Here is an 18286-nt window from a genome sequence, read left to right as displayed (position 1 = left end):
TCTATGGTGTAACAAGGGAAGTACTCCATGGAAGTCACAGCCACAGAAATGGGATTAGCCAAAAAAAAAAAGACAGTCACCTGGGACCAAAGAAATGCAGGTTAAAGTGAGAAGGTACCATGTTTCCGAACAGCTAAGGGGCAACAAAAACCTTGTCAAAAAACAGTGACAAATTTGTGGTGAAAATGCACTATTATAAGGCTGACAGCAGTGTGACTGGTAAGCACTTCTCAAAATGTATTAATGTATTTTAAGAACTGGAGAGAAAAATTCCTCTTCAAATAAGTAAGACACTGTTGGGAAATACAGTAATTTAACAGTTAAAATATGACACGCATAAGTATACATATTAAGTAAAATTTACGATATTAAAAAAAAAGGCAGATGTAAGCCGAATGGTCAAAAAATCGGTGGAAACTAGTGATATTCTTACCAAAATATGCAGCTGCTAAATATACTTATAAAGATAACATATGTCAAACAGAAAAAATTTCAAAAAGAATATGATATTGGGGTTTTAGAAAAATCAGAAAATAAAACAATGTGGTTGGCGAAATTATTTAATTCCCAATGGCATGTTGTGTGTAATTTTTAAACAACACTTTATAAAGTGCCTGAGACAGCTTGTGTGTTTTTCTTAAAACAGGTCTATGGTATTCCTTAATTCTGTAACTGAGAAACAGCAAGAAAACTCTCACATTCACACCTCACTAGGAAACTACAGGTTATATCAGGCTGCCCGTAGATGGACGACTGCCCAGGGCTCAAATTCCAGCATATATCATGAGAGGGCTGAACTAACTGATACTGCAAACAGAAAGCATTTGGGGGGGGGCGGGTCTGGGAAGAAAACCCCAGAGCCGGTAAACAGACTCAGCACCTCAGGCATCACGCTGCTTCACCCAGTAACCCAAGGGAGGGCACGGCAAGTTCCACAGACACCTGTCTCACACACCCACCCTCCCACCATGGGCTACACACAATGAGGGTGGCCAGGCGCCCTCCCTCCAGGAGAAAGGAAATGCCGTTGCTCTAACACTTTACTAGCATTCAAGCCTAGTTCTAGTTCCACAAACTATTCATGCCAAGATGGGAGTCGCACATTACCAGAAAGCTCGAGTCAGATGACGTGCGCCCCTGCTGACACCAACAAACGAATTCCCAATCTGCTGGCCAGATTACAGCCCTCTCTGACCTTTCGGAGCAAAAACATCACCACCCGCAACCAGTTCATGAGCTCGACAGAACTGGCCGCATGCCAAAAGCTGTTGGTCTGGTTTGGTCTCTGTGGGAAGACACGTGCCAGGTTCATAACAGCCCCGCACTCCCCAGACAGCGAACCCTAACAGAGCCGAGCGGGGCTGGGCCCTCAGCTGCAGGTGCGGAGGGCGGAGCGGGCAGGGTCGCGAGGGTAAGGGCTCCGAGCAGTGAGGAAGCCACAGAGACACCCCCAGACCTGGCGGCTACCACTAGCACCTCCCACGCTCCTCCCAGGCAGCGGTCTCGGGGTTCTCCTGAATGGCACCCGCAAAGACACACTGCCTGCTTCCATCTCCACACAGAGAGCGCCAATTATCAAGAGGAGTCTGCAAAAGGAGTCTCTGCGCAAAGGAACACACAGTGGTACAGGGAAGCAGAAGGACGGACCTCAGCAGATAAAAGCAGGGCCAGTGAACAGCACTGCCTGCACAGGGCCCGACCACCATTCTCCATCCTTACAAACACACAGTCCCGGACAACTTTCATCCAACTGTCCCAGCTGGGAACTGACCGAAATCTATCAGGTTTCAGGAACACAATGCACCATCACAGGCCCGAGCAGCAGGAATGCTTTGGAACTTCTTTACTCCCTTAGGAACCTGAAGTAGTAACCACCTGCTCTAAAGACTTTGCTACTTGTTTTGGCCAAGCCATTCTAGACTAAAAAAGTAGCCCCCTTTATCTGATATTGGTCAAGCTACCAAGAACCCAAGGTCATTTCCCAATTCCAACAGTTACTGAGTAATAAAAAGCCTGCACCTCAGAAATAGAGAAAAAAGATGCAAGGTAGCCCATTTGGTAGACCTAAGAGGTCACCCAATCCACACCTAAGAGACTTCATGGACACTGAGAAATGAAAACTGAAGTCCCAGCTCCTAGAAATTCAGTTCTCAGCTAGACATCCCCATTTACCTCCAACCTAAAGCCAAATTTACAAAGGAGCATATTATTAAAATGGCCTGTGGTGGGATTTCCTAAAATGACCTGAAACAGCTGCGTTTTCTCAGGCTGGTAAAGAGGCTGAAACAAGCCTGGTGATGCCAGCAAGCTGCCTGCTGAGGTTCAGAGCTTATTCCAGGAGCAGGTCTCCTGGAACCAAACACTGGGTCAGAACAAGTTCGGGACACAGATCCTTTCCCCAGAAAATGCTCTTGTACACAAAACCCTCACACCCCTTCAAGGGGCTCTCAACAGCTGTGCACAGAGCAAGCTCTAGCGGTAAGCATGGTTTTTCTCCATAGAAATGGGACAACTAAAATGAAGATGTAATCATTAACCCCACTGAGACAAGCACAGGGCCCTTGGGTGGGATATCAAGGTGAAGACAGACAGACTCCTGGACCCCAGAGCAGAAGGGACAGACACTGCAGTGCAGGCCTGGGAGCAGCAAGGAGGATGCCAAACTGCCTGCGGCAGCCAGGGGCGGCTTCTTCAAAACTGAAAAATGAAGTGGCACCTCAAAGACTATCTAAGGAGAGACGGGGTGTGTGTCTGCAGGGGCGGGGGCGGGGGCGGGGGGGAGGGCAGTGCTCTTTATAAAGGGAAAGCACCGGGCTTTCTCTTTTCAGGAGCCAGGCTGAAGCAGATCTCAGGCCCACTGGGAAGGACCCCAGCTGGCACCCTTGTGATGGGTCCCGTGGGCGACAGCACACGCTAGTGCCACCAGGTGGGATGTGGGAGATCCGGATGACGGGCACCTAATGGAGCGCAAGGCTCCACCCAGAAAGACCAAGCAGGGAGCGGGGCAGCACGGAATGAGGGGGACAGCTGGACAAATAAAACCCTCTGGGTTAGGTTTAAATCTGAAGTCTGTGCAGCTGGGAGAGAGAACAGGGCAGCAAGAGCCAACAGCACGAGGACGGAGGTGGGGGTCAGGACCCGGGGACACAGGCAGGCAGAACACGGGTACGTGCCTACTTCCTGGGACAGTGAGGGGCGCGCAGGTGGGAAGGTGAGGCCCCTGGGAGACTGGAGGCATTCAGCTGGGAAACAGAAGGTTTCCAGGACATGCACAGTTACCATCACAGGCCAAGGACACCTTCCACCTTGGACACGGGGGCAGACCTGCTCTGAGCAGTGGGTCCGGACCCCAGACCTCACGCCTCAGGGCAGCGGGGAGAGGTGAAGGGAAGCAGACCACAGCTCAAGGTAAGAAACATTAACATCCACAGGATGTAAAAAGGGAGTGGGTTGGCTCATTACATGATGACCTAGCCAAGAGCAGGAGCAACCAAGCAAAGGAAATGCCCAACCTGTGAGGGGTTCTGCGCAAGCGGGATCCTGAGTGGTGAGGGGGGAGGACCTCTCAGGGCTTCAAGTCTTCACTCTCATAATAACGAGGCAAATGACATTCAGTATTTACATATAACCAATGTTGAAATTACCCTAAACTACTTTCTTAGGTGTTATTTCTCAAAACATGTTCCCAGCAAAGCTTTCATCTCTATTTTGATCTTCCCACACTGCCCCCAAATACCAACTTCCTTCTCTGAGGCAACAGGCTGAACTCGAAGAAAGTTCTTAGAATGTCTGCCTGACCCCCTGGAGATTTCTGATTTAAGTCAGTCATATTAAGTAGGATCACTGCTCAGGGTGAGGCCAGCACTTAGTTCAAGGGCCTGGCATTTGAGCCCTTGGTGACAAGCACTGGTGGGCTGAAGTCAGACCAACAATGGCCTCAGAGTCACTAAACACCACAGCCAAGTTCCATTTTATTAGAACAGGGTTTTGGTTTTGCTTTTTTTCAAAGACTTCAGTTGTTATTTCCTTAGGAAAGGGGTGGGTATGCTATTCCGTTTTTACTCCCCAGGCTTAGAAGAAAATAACCAGATGTGTTCTAAACCACTCCATATGTAAGTCATCAAAGATGGGCTGCAATGGAATTCTACTGTCTTGAGAACAGTTGCCATGAGCCGATCAGCCATGGGCTTTGCTTGTGGCAGCTCTAGACTCTGACCAAAAATCCTCAGTGAGACCGGGGTGGGGGTGGGGGTGGGGGGTGGTGAGAGCTCACCACAGCCATGTATGTTTCAGGTGCTCTTACTATGACTTCTTAAGTGAGAAGGAACTAAATCCCGAGTTTAGAATGAGGCTTCTAAAGCAACTTATCCACTGTCTAAGTTAAAACGTGGTATACTGAAAAGAAAACAAGATCTCCTGCAAGACCTGTCCAAATGACCTCAAGCAAACCATTATCCTTCTGAGTTTGTTTTTCATCTGTTAAGTGAGGATTTTACTGGGTTGTTTTGAGAAACAGGATGACAAAACTATGCACTTTCAACTGCCAGAGTACTACTCTCTCAACCATCATTCCTTACCATCATCTCTCTGGAATCTTTATTTACATATAAATCTTTAATTTATCCCCTACCAGACTGGCTCTGAAATCAGTGAAGGTTCAGATCTTGGCTCTATTACTTCCAGTCACATGACTGTCAGAATTTTAGTCTTCCAATCTGCAAAATGGGCCTTTTATGAGTACCTACTTCAGGGGATTTGTAAAAATTAATCTATTTGTAAAACAAAGTTAGTGCAGGGCTGGCAAAGCTATGAAAGTCCAACGAGCACCATTACTATTACTGTCCATAGCAGTAACCAGATCTTTCTCAGGTCCACTATCCTGCCCAGAACAAGCATTCCACAAACAGCTGAATCAAGGCTGTTCAGTATGCTTTCTCTACATTTAATCAGGTCATTAAATGGCACCTCAACAACCTGGAGAGCTGCACCCCAACAACCTCAGAAGTTGCTGGTTGCTAAATTAAGACCCAGAAATCAAAAGGAGAGCGAAGCACAGGCTATACTGTTAATGAGCCCAGGAGCAGACACTGCGTATCTAGGGATTAAACAAGAAGCCCTGCATGAACAAAAACGAGAGGTGCCCAGCGAGATACCGGTAAGAGCACCAGCGAAATGCTTTCCGCAGTTCATGTAATTGCAGCTACAGGCTGACTGCCCTCCAATCCCAAGAAAGCTGCCACTGTTCAAAATATTTTTGGAACCCACCTTTTTAAAAAGCCCTTTCAAAACCTTTCCTTCTCTGGAAGGGCAGGAAGCAGTGTGGCACCATGATCACTGCCCTGGTGATCAGGGGTAGACAGACCTGAAGAAACCCCTGCTCTGCTGTCTACGATAGCCAAGCCTCAGACCACTCACTAATGCCACAATTACCTGCAAAATATGGAAAATAAGCGTGCCCTCTTCTCAGGAATTCTGTGAAGACTAATGAGAAAGCAGAGGAAGCACTGACAGTGCCTAGTGCCTAAGAAGCTCAGCTGATTATAAACCAGCTTGTTATTCATGGTGAACCAGGGGGAGATGACAAAGGGAGGTGGTCACATTCTAATTTTTATGTTTTGGCATAAATTAACCTTTTTTCATGTTACCTTTAAAAATCAGAAAAAAACTGTTAAATCTTACAACCTGTTATAGGGAACAATTATCGCCCAGTGTGGCAAAGACCACAAGTTACTCCCTGTATCTATTCTCCACCTGTTTCAAAGGGACAGAACTACAAATTCTTAGCTACATATAAGGCTGCCAAAATTAAAAGCCACATTTCCCAGTTCCCCTTTTAGCAAGATCTGGCCATGAAACCACATTCTGGCTGATGGGGTGGATGCGAGGAGAGGTTACTGAACTTTTACAGACAAATGTGATGGCAGGAACTCTGGCAGCCAGGATAAGCCATAAAGAAAGGGGCTAAACTTCAAGGATGCTGAACATTAACCTAGAAGAATGTGGGTCTCTGAATTCTTTTGGAAGTAGAAACACTATACCAGCCCTAGACTGCCTGGCTCCTGAACTTACTATGATAAATAAGAACAGTTCAATAATATTTAAGCCATCATTATTCTAGGTCTCTGTTGCCTGCAGTTAACTGACGGCTAACTTTAATAGCAGCTTAATCATCTACCTGACTCACCAAAATAGTCTCCAAATGATAAGTCTTTACTAAGGCTTAACTTCATTAAGGATATTTAAATATCCATGTACACAACATAATTGACAAAGATTTTCAAAAACAACCTGAGAATGAAGGGGATAATTATTCCTAGAATGTGTATTTTATGCCCTATTGGTTACAACAATCAGTCTTATTATTTTAGCCATATAAAATCTTTTCTTTTTAAATATTTCCGATAACATATGCTAAATACTGTTCGAGTGAGATTATTTAAAAAAGGGGGGGGAGGGTGTTACAGAAAATGAAAGCAGCCTCCCTGTATCAATAATCAGAACACTCAGCACACATTCCACAGGGCAGTGGATCTGATGCCTGGGTAATGCACTGCCATGGCAACAAGCAGGTTGCTAGGAAACCAAGAGAGATGAACCCCAGAAGGGGCAGCATCTACCTCAGGTTTGTGCACTTAAGGTTCCCTAAGAGCAAGGAGATAATACAACGCAGTCAACACTGACTACTCGATGAAACAGCTGGTGTCACAAATAACTTCGATGGCAAAGAACATTTGTCTCTTCTTTATAGGATCTTGCTTTTGGAGAACATTCCACAGAGCTGAATAAAAACACTGCCCATTTAATCATTCAGAATGGCATTAGCTTAGAGGCAGCCTGCCTTGATCTGGAGGAAGTAAGGTCCAAATATTCCTCTTATCACAAAAGAAATCTGCGGCAATAAAGCCTTCAAGCTCCCTAGGCTGACATGCCATTACCTCTGGCCCAGATAAGCTATTATTTCTGTTTCTTAAGACAAAGGTTCTTTCTTCCTTCTTTCTCCTCTCCCGCTGCCGCCATGTTTCTAAATTTTCCTCATAAGCCAGATCATTCTAGGAAGAAATTAATCCTTGTGAAGAAAGCAACAGGATGCTCAGGCACACGGCCCTGTGTGGCAACACACACTGAGGGGCAAGGTGATCTTAAGATTGTAAAAGAACGATTCAACTTGGCATACTTAATTTGGGGAAGAGAAATTCCTATCTCCTTCATTCAAGACCATTCCAGTCCTAACACAACACTGTAAATCAACTATACTCCAATAAAGAGATTAAAAAAAAACAAGAGCACTCTAGTGCAATATAAACTATCAGCAAAAGCTCTTCCAACATGTCAACCTATTAGGTTAACGATCAGAGATGAACTTAAATCACCTCAGGTAAGATTATGCCGCAGGGCCAGACAGGACTGCCTAACACCCAGCCAGGTGGATGGGTATAGGCAGGGGTCAAAAACGCACATCCGCGTGGCCCAGGGTACGGCCCAGGAGTCAATTCAGCCAGCAGTCAGTCCGGGCTCTACCCCATCCCTGCTGATCAGCTAGGTGGTCTCGGCACCCCGAAGAAGAAAATATTCTTTAAAAGAAAAAAAAAAGATTTTCATGCAAACTCCACTAATAAGGAGTGTTCCAGGCTTATCCCACATTGATTGTTTATTAACTAGAAAGTTCCAGGGACTTCCCTGGTGGTCCAGTGGCTAAGACTCCACGCTACCAACGCAGGGGGCCTGGGTTTGATTCCTGGGCGGGGAACCAGATTCCACACGCTGCAACTGAGAGTTCGCATGCCTCCATTAAAGATCCTGCGGGCTGCAACTAAGACCTGGCGCAGCCAAATAAATTAAATGTAAAATAAAACAAGTGTCAGACACGTTGTGTGTCTACAACAACTTTCACTTACTTAACACTTAAAAAGAATACCACCTTCACTGAAAATGCCAAAATCTAAAATTCAGACCACAGCATGGATGAGGGCAGGATACTAGAATGCCCCCAGCATTCTGACTTACTTGCTCTCACCTGTGAGGGCTCTTGTGAGGATAAAATCGATTTTAAGCAAAAATGTCCTTGAAGAGAGCTGGGCACACAGTGAACTCTCGGGAAGGGTCACCTACTCTGACACCTGCAAATCAGCTACACCAGTGGTTCACACTCCAAGCATGGTCTATGGAACCCTGAGGGTCTCAAAGATTCTTTCAGAGGGTCCGTGAGGTCAAAATCCTCATAATAAGAGTAATATGAAGATGCTAGTTGCCTTGTTCACTCATTCACCCACAAAGGAGCAGTGGAATTTTTCCAGAAATATGTGACATGTGACAGTGCAAAGAATGACTGCAGAAGCAACTGAAAGTCCAGCCAGAGGTTAAAAAGATTGCAAAAATGTAAAAGAAACTGTTCCCTTCCCTAAGTATGTTTATGTTTAGGAAAAGAGCTATTTTTCATTAAAATCACAGTATTTTAACATGTAATGGATTTATTTTTTTAAGCATTATTTTTAAAATTGTGTCGATTTATAAGATGGTAAACATCAACAGATATAATCCACATTAAGAAAAGTTCTTTGGGGGTCTCTCAATGTCTCCTGAATACACACGGATCCTGAGACCAACAAGTTGGAGAACCACTGCGTTAAAACATTTATAAACAATCAAGTTCTGGAACCAAAAGGAGGGGAAATAACTTCCAGAAATTATCAGGGCCACCAGGGGTATCTAAGTCATGTTCGGCTCTGGTGTCCCTACTCCCTACACAAAATCCTCTCCAGCAAGCTTGGAGGACAAGGGACGGGCAGTTTCTAGTCTGGACACAAACTAGTATCACCTGAATCCAAAGTCACTCCTGATTTGGCAACTCCTAAACACAATGTCTCAAAATTAGTTTCAGTTAATAAAAGAAAATGCTTTGCTTAATCGTGACAAAGACCTGGTGCTACCAGCATTTAGGTTTGCGGAGCTGACATCTACTTTCGCTGCCTCACACCACAGTCCAGCAGTGCTGAGCACCTACGAGGTGCTGAACACTGTTATACATGCTGCAGATCCATAAGTGACCAAGACAACAAATAAACACACATCACACGATGCCAGGCAGAGCTGAGCGTTACAAAGAGAAATGAAGCTAAGGAAAAGCAAGACGAGGGCAGGTGGCACAGCCACTTCAGACAGAGCAGTGGACAACAGCTCAGCAGAGAGCAACCACACGATTATCTGAAAAGGAAGATGTCCCAGACCGGTAGAACACAAACGCACAAATTTTGAGCAACAGTAACTCAGCAGCCCTGACCTGACAGGAGAGGGAGAAGAACCCTTCAGAGTATCCAGGGACCAGAAGACGTGACCGCGCACGATAAACTGCAGGTTTCCCCCCTACACGGCCCTCTGGCGTCAGCGCCTGCACACGCAGGACAGCAGCCCAGCATGGCTGTTACAGGAGTTTCGTTTTGGCTTTTATCTTTTATTTTTTTTACTGTAATAAGTGACATCACAAAGACTGGCCGAAAGAACTTTCTATAACATCTCCTGTCATGTAAAGAATTACTTTTCAAAAGCAGTATCTATCCAAATATGACCAGAATTCAACTTTAAAATTTAGAAGTGTCATTAGAACCCATCTCACTTTTTCTGGGACACAGATGTCCATCAACAGGTTTAACCAAATCGAAACATCTATACAACAAAATACGCTGCAGCTACTTTTTTAAACAGCTGGGAAGCAGAAAGTGATTAAGAAGACAGGACAACTGAAGTGCAATGTGGTACTCTGGATCCACTCTTGGAACAAAAACACGAGCTTAGTGGGAAAAGTGGTAAAATCCACATAAAGTGTGCGATCTGCATGCGCGCTCAGTTGTCTCCGACGCTGCGACCGCATGGACCGTAGCCCACCAGGCTCCTCTGTCCATGAGCTTTTCCAGACAAGAAGACTGGAGGGGGCTGCCATTTCCTCCCCCAGGGGCTCTTCCTGACCCAGGGATTGAACCCGAGTCTCCAGCATTGGCAGGCAGACTCTTTACCACTGAGACACCTGGGATGCCCATGCAGTCCAGTTAACAGTTTAATTTCTTACTTCTAACAAGTGTACAGTGATTACACAAGATGGTAACGGCAGGGCACACAGGGTGAAGGCTGTACAGAAACTCACTGCACTAGCTTTGCAACTTTTCTGTAAATCTAAGATTATTCCAAAATTAAAAAAAAAATTTTAGAAAGGTAAGTAGTATAGATCTGTATACTCTAAATAGATATAAAGATATAAATACAAAGATATTCTATAAAGATATAAATAGAGAGAAATGCAAAACCACCTCATTTTTTTACTATTATGGCAAAATTTCAAGTTTGAGATCAAATGTTAATAACGTAACTAAAAACTGCATATTCTGTGGGAAAAGAAGTTCCTAAAATCATTTTAGAAATTAATTCAGCAATTTCTAATTAAGATGGAAATAGATACTGTCCAACTCTTTATGACCCCATAGACTCTGGCCTGCCAGGCGCCCGGTCCATGAAATTCTCCGGGCAAAAATACTGGAGTGGATTCCCATTCCCTTCTCCAGGGGATTCTTCTGACCCAGGCATCGAGTCCCATTTTCCTGCATTGCAGGCAGATTCTTTACAATCTGAGCCATCAGGGAAGCCCAGATATACTCTACAACTCAGCAATTATGTTCCTAGGTATATCCTGTAAGGAAGTGTCTATTCATGTGCACAGCAGTTATTTACAGCATAAAAATAAAACTGGAATAATCTGAATGTCTAGCAACAGAATGGAAAATAAGTATCATATAAATGGAATACTTTACTTTAGCGAAAATGAATGAAACAGACCTAAATTTTCAAAATGAACCTCACTAGCAAAAAAAAAAAAAAAAAAAACCCCAAGAATACGTATTATTTATAAAATGTTTAAAATATCCAGAACAATACCACTCATACCTGCTGAAAATCACACTTACATGCATGAAAGTATAAAGATAGACCTTCAGGGGGATGATAAATACCAAGCTCAGGAAGGCAGTTATCTATGGAAGGAGGTGGGTTGTTCTATATCTTAACTAGGGGATTAGAACTGTGGTGTTGGAGAAGACTCTTGAGAGTCCCTTGGACTGCAAGGAGATCAAACCAGTCAATCCTAAAGGAAATCAACCCTGAATATTCATTGGAAGGACTGATGCTGAAGCTCCAGTACTTGGGCCACCTGATACAAAAAGCTGACTCACTGGAAAAGATCCTGATGCCAGGGAAGATTGAAGGCAGGAGGAGAAAGGGATGACAGAGGATGAGATGGTTGGATGGCATCACTGACTCAATAGACATGAGTTTGAGCAAACTCTGGGAGATGGTGAAGGACAGGAGTGCAGAAGTCCATGGGTCACAAACAGTCGGACACAGCTTAGCGACTCAGCAACAACAAATATACATGGGTCTTCATTATAATTTCTCTTCTACTTTTCTGGATGTCTAGGATGCTCCATGATTGAAAAGAAAAAAAAAAAAGAGCAAGGAGCAAACAGTCAGTGTAATATGTATTTGTGTTAAAAAGAAAAACAGAAGGGAAATTATACACCCAGTCACCTGTAGGTAACCAGGGAGGTTCCTAAAGAAGCTGGTACCAGGGTGCCTCTGGGAAAGGCCCGAGGGTGGGGGTGGGGGGGAAGGTGGTAGGAGGGAGACAGACTTTTCTCTCTGCCCTTTGTCTGTGATATGCAGTTATTACCTAATTAGTTCACCTCCACTGATGGACAGGGAACCAGACTTGGGGGTGAGAGGTCGCAGAGGGGGTGTGGAACAGGCTCCGGGGACCATGGTTAGTGACGATGGGCCTAGAATCTGAGCAGTCAGGTTGCCAGGAGCCAACCTGATCTGCTGGGCTGCTCTGTTAAAGACTGATCCATAAACTGAGAGTCTGGCTGCCGAGCCAAACTCTTTCCCACCTCCTTCCTAATGGCTGACTACCTACCCTGGTTTGTTTTCTGACCCAGTAATTATGACCAACACACACATTTACAAGTCAATGTAATTTTGTTTGTTGTTAAATTTACAACATTTTCTGAAATGAAAGAAGGCACGAGACATCACAAAATCAAGGGCTGAGATGAGAGGGTTCGCTGCGCCGGCAGAACAAGGACATTACCAAACACGCACTGCTTCCATACATGGCGTGACAACAAAGCTTACAGCACTCCGTGCCTGGGCCCTGTCATTCAGCAAGCTATGAAAGCATCACTACAGCCCAGTTAGATAGGAATGACTACCAGTCCTACTTTACAGATGAGGAGGCAGTTTCAGAAAACTGCCCAGGGTCATACAGGCAGTGGTGTGCTTAGTTAAAACTTCAATTCCACAGTATCACGTCACTCCCATATTAAAGAACTACAAATTCCACAAGAAAACATGAAATTTAGACAGATTATTCTTCAGTGCACAGGCCATTACCCAAGGTCACAATTCAGGGGTTATTTTCTGAAACTTCAATAAACAGAAGTAAAGGAATGAGTGCTTTTGCCAACACACTCTTCATCCCAATCACTACAGTATTAACCATCAGTTTTTAAAGGATTAAAAAAAAAAAAAAAGCGCAAGAAAAATCCAGACCCTCCATCCAGGAGGAAGACCCAAATCATGGGTGTCAGGACCAAGGCTTAGGTTTAGAATGCCCACGCTGGAAGACTCGCCTCCAGAAGCTGCAGCGCACACCGGCCCAACGAGGCAAGGTCTTGGTCTTGAGAACGTCCCATGCCTTACTAGGTGCTTTCCCCAGCCAGCAGTTCCCTGTTCGCCATTCCTCTTCCCAATCCAGTCAAGCCACAGCCCAGCCATTCCACGGTTTCACATCTCAAGAAAATGTAGGACCAAGTTCCCCTTCCTGATTTAGGAAAACTCAGACCACCTGATCCAATACACTTCAGTTATCACAGGTGGTACTGGATACACCTTGTCAAATGCAACTAAATATAGCATTACTAAATCCTTGACTGGCTAATACAAATAACCCCTTCACGAATTATATTCATATTACTATGAATGTTGATTCTGACTAAAAACTGATAAACAGGGAAACTGTCCAAATTCCTGACAGATGAGAACTGGAACTGACTTCCCTGGCGGCTCAGACAGTAAAGAATCTGCCTACAATGCAGGAGACCCAGGTTCGATCCCTGGGCCAGGAAGATCCCCTGGAGAAGAGAATAGCTACCCAATCCAGTATTCTTGCCTGGAGAATCCCATAGGCAGAAGAAACCGGCAGCAAGGTCCCAAAGAGTTGGACACAGCTGAGTGACTAACACTTTCACCTTCTGACAGGTGAAAACTGGAACTGATGATATTCAGCAGGCATCCCATAATCACGTTTGCATCTTAATAAGTGGATTCCCAGGTGGCTCAGTGGCAATCTGCCTGCTAAAATGCAGGAGATGCGAGTTCAATCCCTGGGTCGGGAAGATCCCCTGGAGGAGGAAATGGCAACCCACTCCAGTATCCATGCTGGGAAAATCCCATGGTCAGAGGAGCCTGGTGGGCTATAGTCTGTGGGGTCACAAAGAGTCAGATTTGACTGAGCATGCGCGCACACAACATCTTAATAAAAATAAGCTGTCACGGGACTTCCCTGGTGGTCCAGTGCTTAAGAATCCACCTGCCAATGTAGGTGACATGGGTTCAATCCCTGGCCTGGGGACTAAGATCCCACCTGCCGTGGGGAAACTAAGCCCATGAGCCACAGCTCCTGAGCCCTCCCACACCCAGAGCCCGTGCTCCACTGCAGTGAGAAGCCCCCACACTGTAACTAGAGAAAGCGAGCACAGCAACGATGACCCAGCAAGGCCAACGATAAGGAAAAAAGACTTTCAGAGCAGCTATCAAACGAATATAAGTTTGTACATAATACATTCTAGCATCCCTAGAGAGCTACCTGCCTCAGTGCTGGGCAAACTGTTCAGGTGGCTAGCCTGTACACAAGTGACAGTAACAGGCAGCTAAGCTGTAGGGAATATGTACCACCTCCCAGACGCCAAGCCACAGGTCTTATACTTTTCACCTCATTAACGCTGGGCCTGCCTTTCTCTACTAGAAGAATCACCCAATAGTATATCCTCACTCTATGATCCCATGTATAAAAATCTCAAAAACAGCAGTTGGGTTTTTACATCGACAGTGCTAGAAGCTAAGCGAGTGGTTTCCTTTGGGATAAGTTAGAGATGGGAGGCACAGGGGCTTCTGGAGTGGGCTTGCTCACGGGCAGCAATACCTCAATTTGTACACTTAAAATGTGCTTTTCTGGGTGTAAATTACAGCCCAGTAAATTTGTAAAGAATTAAGCAGTTCATGTTGATGCAAGGACAGACAAAGGGCAAGCACTGTCAGGAGTCCTGGGTTCTGATTCTGACTTCCCCAGTAAATGGCCTACGGTTTGGGGGAATCATTTCTGGGGGCCTCGGTATCTTCATTCCTGAGCAGTCAGAGGAGGCACTCTCCATTTCTCTCAGTATACCATCACTGCCATTTCTTTTCCAGGTGGAGAAAAAGGACAGGCAACAGGATGATTGGAAAAGTAACTCAAAAGCAAACATCTCTACCACCAGGACATCACTGAAACACAAAGCAGAAAGCCTCTGCAGATCCAGATGACACGCTCTCAGGGAGCAGATGATGGCTGCCGTCACCAGGCACCTTCATTAACAAGCTCAACATCAATCCTAAACATTTTTTATCTTTTCAAAAACCTACACTGAGGCCAGAACTGTCAAAGCAAGCAGGCATTCACACACTGTGTTCAGAGTATGAACCAGTGAAGTTGCTCAGTCGTGTCTGACTCTTTGTGACCCCATGGACTGTAGCCTACCAGGCTCCTCCATCCATGGAATTTTCCAGGCAAGACTACTGGAATGGGTTGCCATTTCCTTCTCCAGTTCAGAGCATGACCTTGCCGTAATCCTGAAGGCTGGGCAGCAAGGTTAGAGCACATTATTACACACTCCTATCTCCCAAGTGCTCTGGGATGAAGGTGTCTAGGTTAACTGTCTGGTTAGCCACACTCCCATGTATACTGTACCAGAGGAGGACTTTACATTTCCTCTTTGTGTGGTGTGATTCAGAACCCCTAAGGGGTCTTGTGAGGAATGACTCACTGCCAGGAAGAAAAATTGCATACTGAAAAACGAAATAATTGTTCTCAATCAGTATAGATAAATTAGAGACTACACCATGGAATAACAAGCAGTATCAACCTCAGCAGGAAAAAGTTTCTTCAGTGATTATAAACCAAAAATCTTTATAAACTGATCGCCTTTCATAATCCACAAGTAAAACAAGGTTAGGAGCTTGGTTTAAGGTTAAGACACATTCCTGGAAGTTGCTGAAAGCTAATTTGAGGAAATACACCTTAAATTTATCTCACCTATAAATAACTTATTTCTTTGATTTTTCCATCAACTGTCATCCATTCTGTTATGGTTTAATTTAAATTTGGATTGCTGCATGAGTTAAAATGGAAGCGAGCCCTTAAATAACATTTCACCAGAAACAGAAACTGGGAATGGCTGTAAAGATCCGATTTATTTCCCTCAGTGGGCTATTATCTGAAAACACCCGGATTTGTAAAAGCACCTCTCTGTATTTAAATTAAAATCTCTATTTATCTCACTCCGTGCCCTTTGCCATGATGATTTAAATGAGGTTAAGATGTGAAGACAAAGGCTGAGGGTGTGGGGAGGGCATAGGGCTCTTTCTAATTCCAGGAAGGCAGTGCAGCTAGTTCTCAAGCTTGGCCCTGTAGAGATCTTAACAACCATTAGTACTACTTCAGGACAATTAGTGGGTTTAATAATACTGCTGTGTAGCGCCAACTTCTCAGGTACCTACATTTTCACCAAAATAAAGGCCACTGCCAAAGCCGGCCAATGGCCACGCAAGATGAAAGGAGGGCTCCATTGCGAACAACAAAACCCTCATACCATCTTCGAGATGTAGGGTGAAGAGTAAACACGGATACAAAGATAAGCATCAACACAGAAGATTCATAAAACTTCTGTGCTTCCTGCAACTTCAATACTTTTAAAAACTGGGGCAAGAAAGGCCCAGGGCCGGTCTGTCCAGAAGTTGAGGCTCCAGTCCATCTCGATCACGTGCGCCCAGCAGAAGCAGAACACAGCTGCTGGAGGGGGTCACCCTACAAGCCCACCCCGAGAGCAGGACGGAGTTTACGGGACGGCCCCGGTGAGCCCTAGCCACGCCCACTTAAGCCCTGAGGGAGACGCTACTTCGACTGCCCCACCCGCCGGAACCCAGACCCTTAGCAACCAGGTTTCCAACGGCCTGCAGCAGCCCCTCCGCCGCCCAGCAGCTACCAGGCGCTGCGCACGCGCCTGCGCGGTGCGCGCCCCGAGCCAATCCCTACGGAGAGCTGAGGGGCGAGGCCCGGTACAGCCCGCTCCAGGACCAGCGGGCCGCGTTCTGCGGGGGACCCCTACCCCAGGCTGGGGGGGTGGGGCTCCCAGGGCTTACCCCCGCCGAGGAGGCTGGCCAGGACGAAGAACGAGTACATGGCGCCACCGGACTCCGCAGTCTGCAATGCAGAGCGTCAGCTGATTCTCGGCGAATATAAACCTGCTCCGCCCCAGAGCCGCCCACTGCGCAAGCGCAAGATCGATCCCCGCCGGGCGGGTCCGAATTCCCGCCCCCCCCGCAGCCTGACTCAGCGCCACACAGGGCGCCTGCGCGGCGGGGCGGCGGGGCGGCGGGGCGGCGGGGCGGCGGGGCGGCGGGGCGGCGGGGCGGCGGGGCGGCGGGGCGGCGGGGCGGCGGGGCGGCGGGGCGGCGGGGCGGCGGGGCGGCGGGGCGGCGGGGCGGGGCGGCAGGAGGGAGGGGTCATCAAAAAAGAATACATCATTGAAGACGGGAGGGATTATTTATATAAAATATCTTTCAAGCCTCACCTTTTTTCTCTGACGTGCCATTTTCTGTTATTAGGGCCATTTTTCAGCCGAGAATTGAAAAGGTTTCAATTCTTACTTTTTTTCTAAGCTCTCACAGTCAGAACTCAAACTCACCACCTGACCCAAAGCTGTCTCCTAAATTGACATTCATGGTATTTAAGTGGCTGGGCTAGCGCGTAGCTTCATTCTGGTCCCTGATTTTCCCTCTTCACATCTTCCATCCACCATCCCTTCTCCCTGTGACTCACAATAGTAGATCTGTAGGGTTTCACGGCAGGTCTCAGATGTGCCACTTCGGCATGTGTGTCTTTCGCCCATCCAACGTGTTAGTTTAAGAAATGCCATACAGTGGTTTTCTATTTCATTTTTCCCCTCTTAGGTCTTAAACTATTTTTGACTAGCGACTGTCATCACGTCAACAAAGTAAAACATGGTTGGCTGAATGAGAATTGATATTGGGTGGAAGATCCCCTGGAGGAGGGCATGACAAGTGACTCCAGTATTCTGGCCTAGAGAATTCCATGGACAGAGGAGCCTGGCGGGCTACAGTCCATGGGGTGGCAAAGAGTCGGACTGGACTGAAGCGATTTAGCACACGCACATACAATGGGTAATAAGGGGCTTCCCAGGTGGCGCAGTGGTGAAGAATCTGCCTGCCAATGCAAGAGACACAAAAGATGCAGGTTCTATCCCTGGGTTGGGAAGATCCCCTGGAGTAGGAAATGGCAGCCGACTCCAGTATTCTGGCCAGGAGAATTCCATGGACAGAGGAGCCTGGCGGGCTACAGTCGCAAAGAATCAGACACAACTGGGCACAAACACACTTGTCTTTTGAATTAAAGGCAATGGAGACCCTGTGGACTTGAGAGAAATTACTGCTTCTTGCTTAACTACCTAGAAGAATTTAAATCGGAAATTTAAAAAATAAAATGAATTGGGAATATTTTCCCAGAGAGTTATTACCAGGGACACATTTTATCTACATGACCTCCATCTATATGGCAGGGCAGATCCCTAATTACCAAAAAATCTGCTCTTATCTGCCTCTGGGTGACCCTCCTGTTCTTGGAAGTCCCAGGTCCCTACTCTGTTCCTTATCTCAAGATGGGGTATATATCTCATTTTACCTCTCTGTCTCTGACCTGCTCCTGTTTGTGGGATTCCTGAACAGAATGAAATTAAATTTTACTTTCTGTTAATCTGCCTTACATCATTTTAATTATCTGACCAATCAAAACGAACCAAAGAAGGGAAGGGAAAATTTCTCCTTCCCAACAAACACGCTCCATCCCAAGGCCCTACTAAGGTCTGTCCTGGAGTTGGAGGGAGTGGAGCAAAGCGACTGAGGAGCAAGATGGGGG

The 18286-nt window shown here is 46.1% G+C and overlaps 1 protein-coding gene across 1 annotated transcript in view; it reads right to left on the bottom strand.

The window, feature by feature from the left end:
* PSAP (prosaposin) overlaps nt 1-16617 on the bottom strand; it is a 32710-nt gene extending 16093 nt beyond the window's left edge. Inside the window, exon 1 of the mRNA XM_052640089.1 lies at nt 16495-16617. Coding sequence (XP_052496049.1) covers nt 16495-16534 — 40 coding nt within the window. The 5' untranslated portion in view covers nt 16535-16617. The remainder of the gene's footprint in view (nt 1-16494) is intronic.
* Nucleotides 16618-18286: the final 1669 nt, after the last annotated feature.

This window comes from Budorcas taxicolor, chromosome 5, assembly GCF_023091745.1.
Source record: "Budorcas taxicolor isolate Tak-1 chromosome 5, Takin1.1, whole genome shotgun sequence".
NCBI classification, from domain to species: Eukaryota; Metazoa; Chordata; class Mammalia; order Artiodactyla; family Bovidae; genus Budorcas; species Budorcas taxicolor.
The sequence above is the reverse complement of the archived record's forward strand: the minus strand, read 5'-3'. Positions and strand labels throughout refer to the sequence as shown.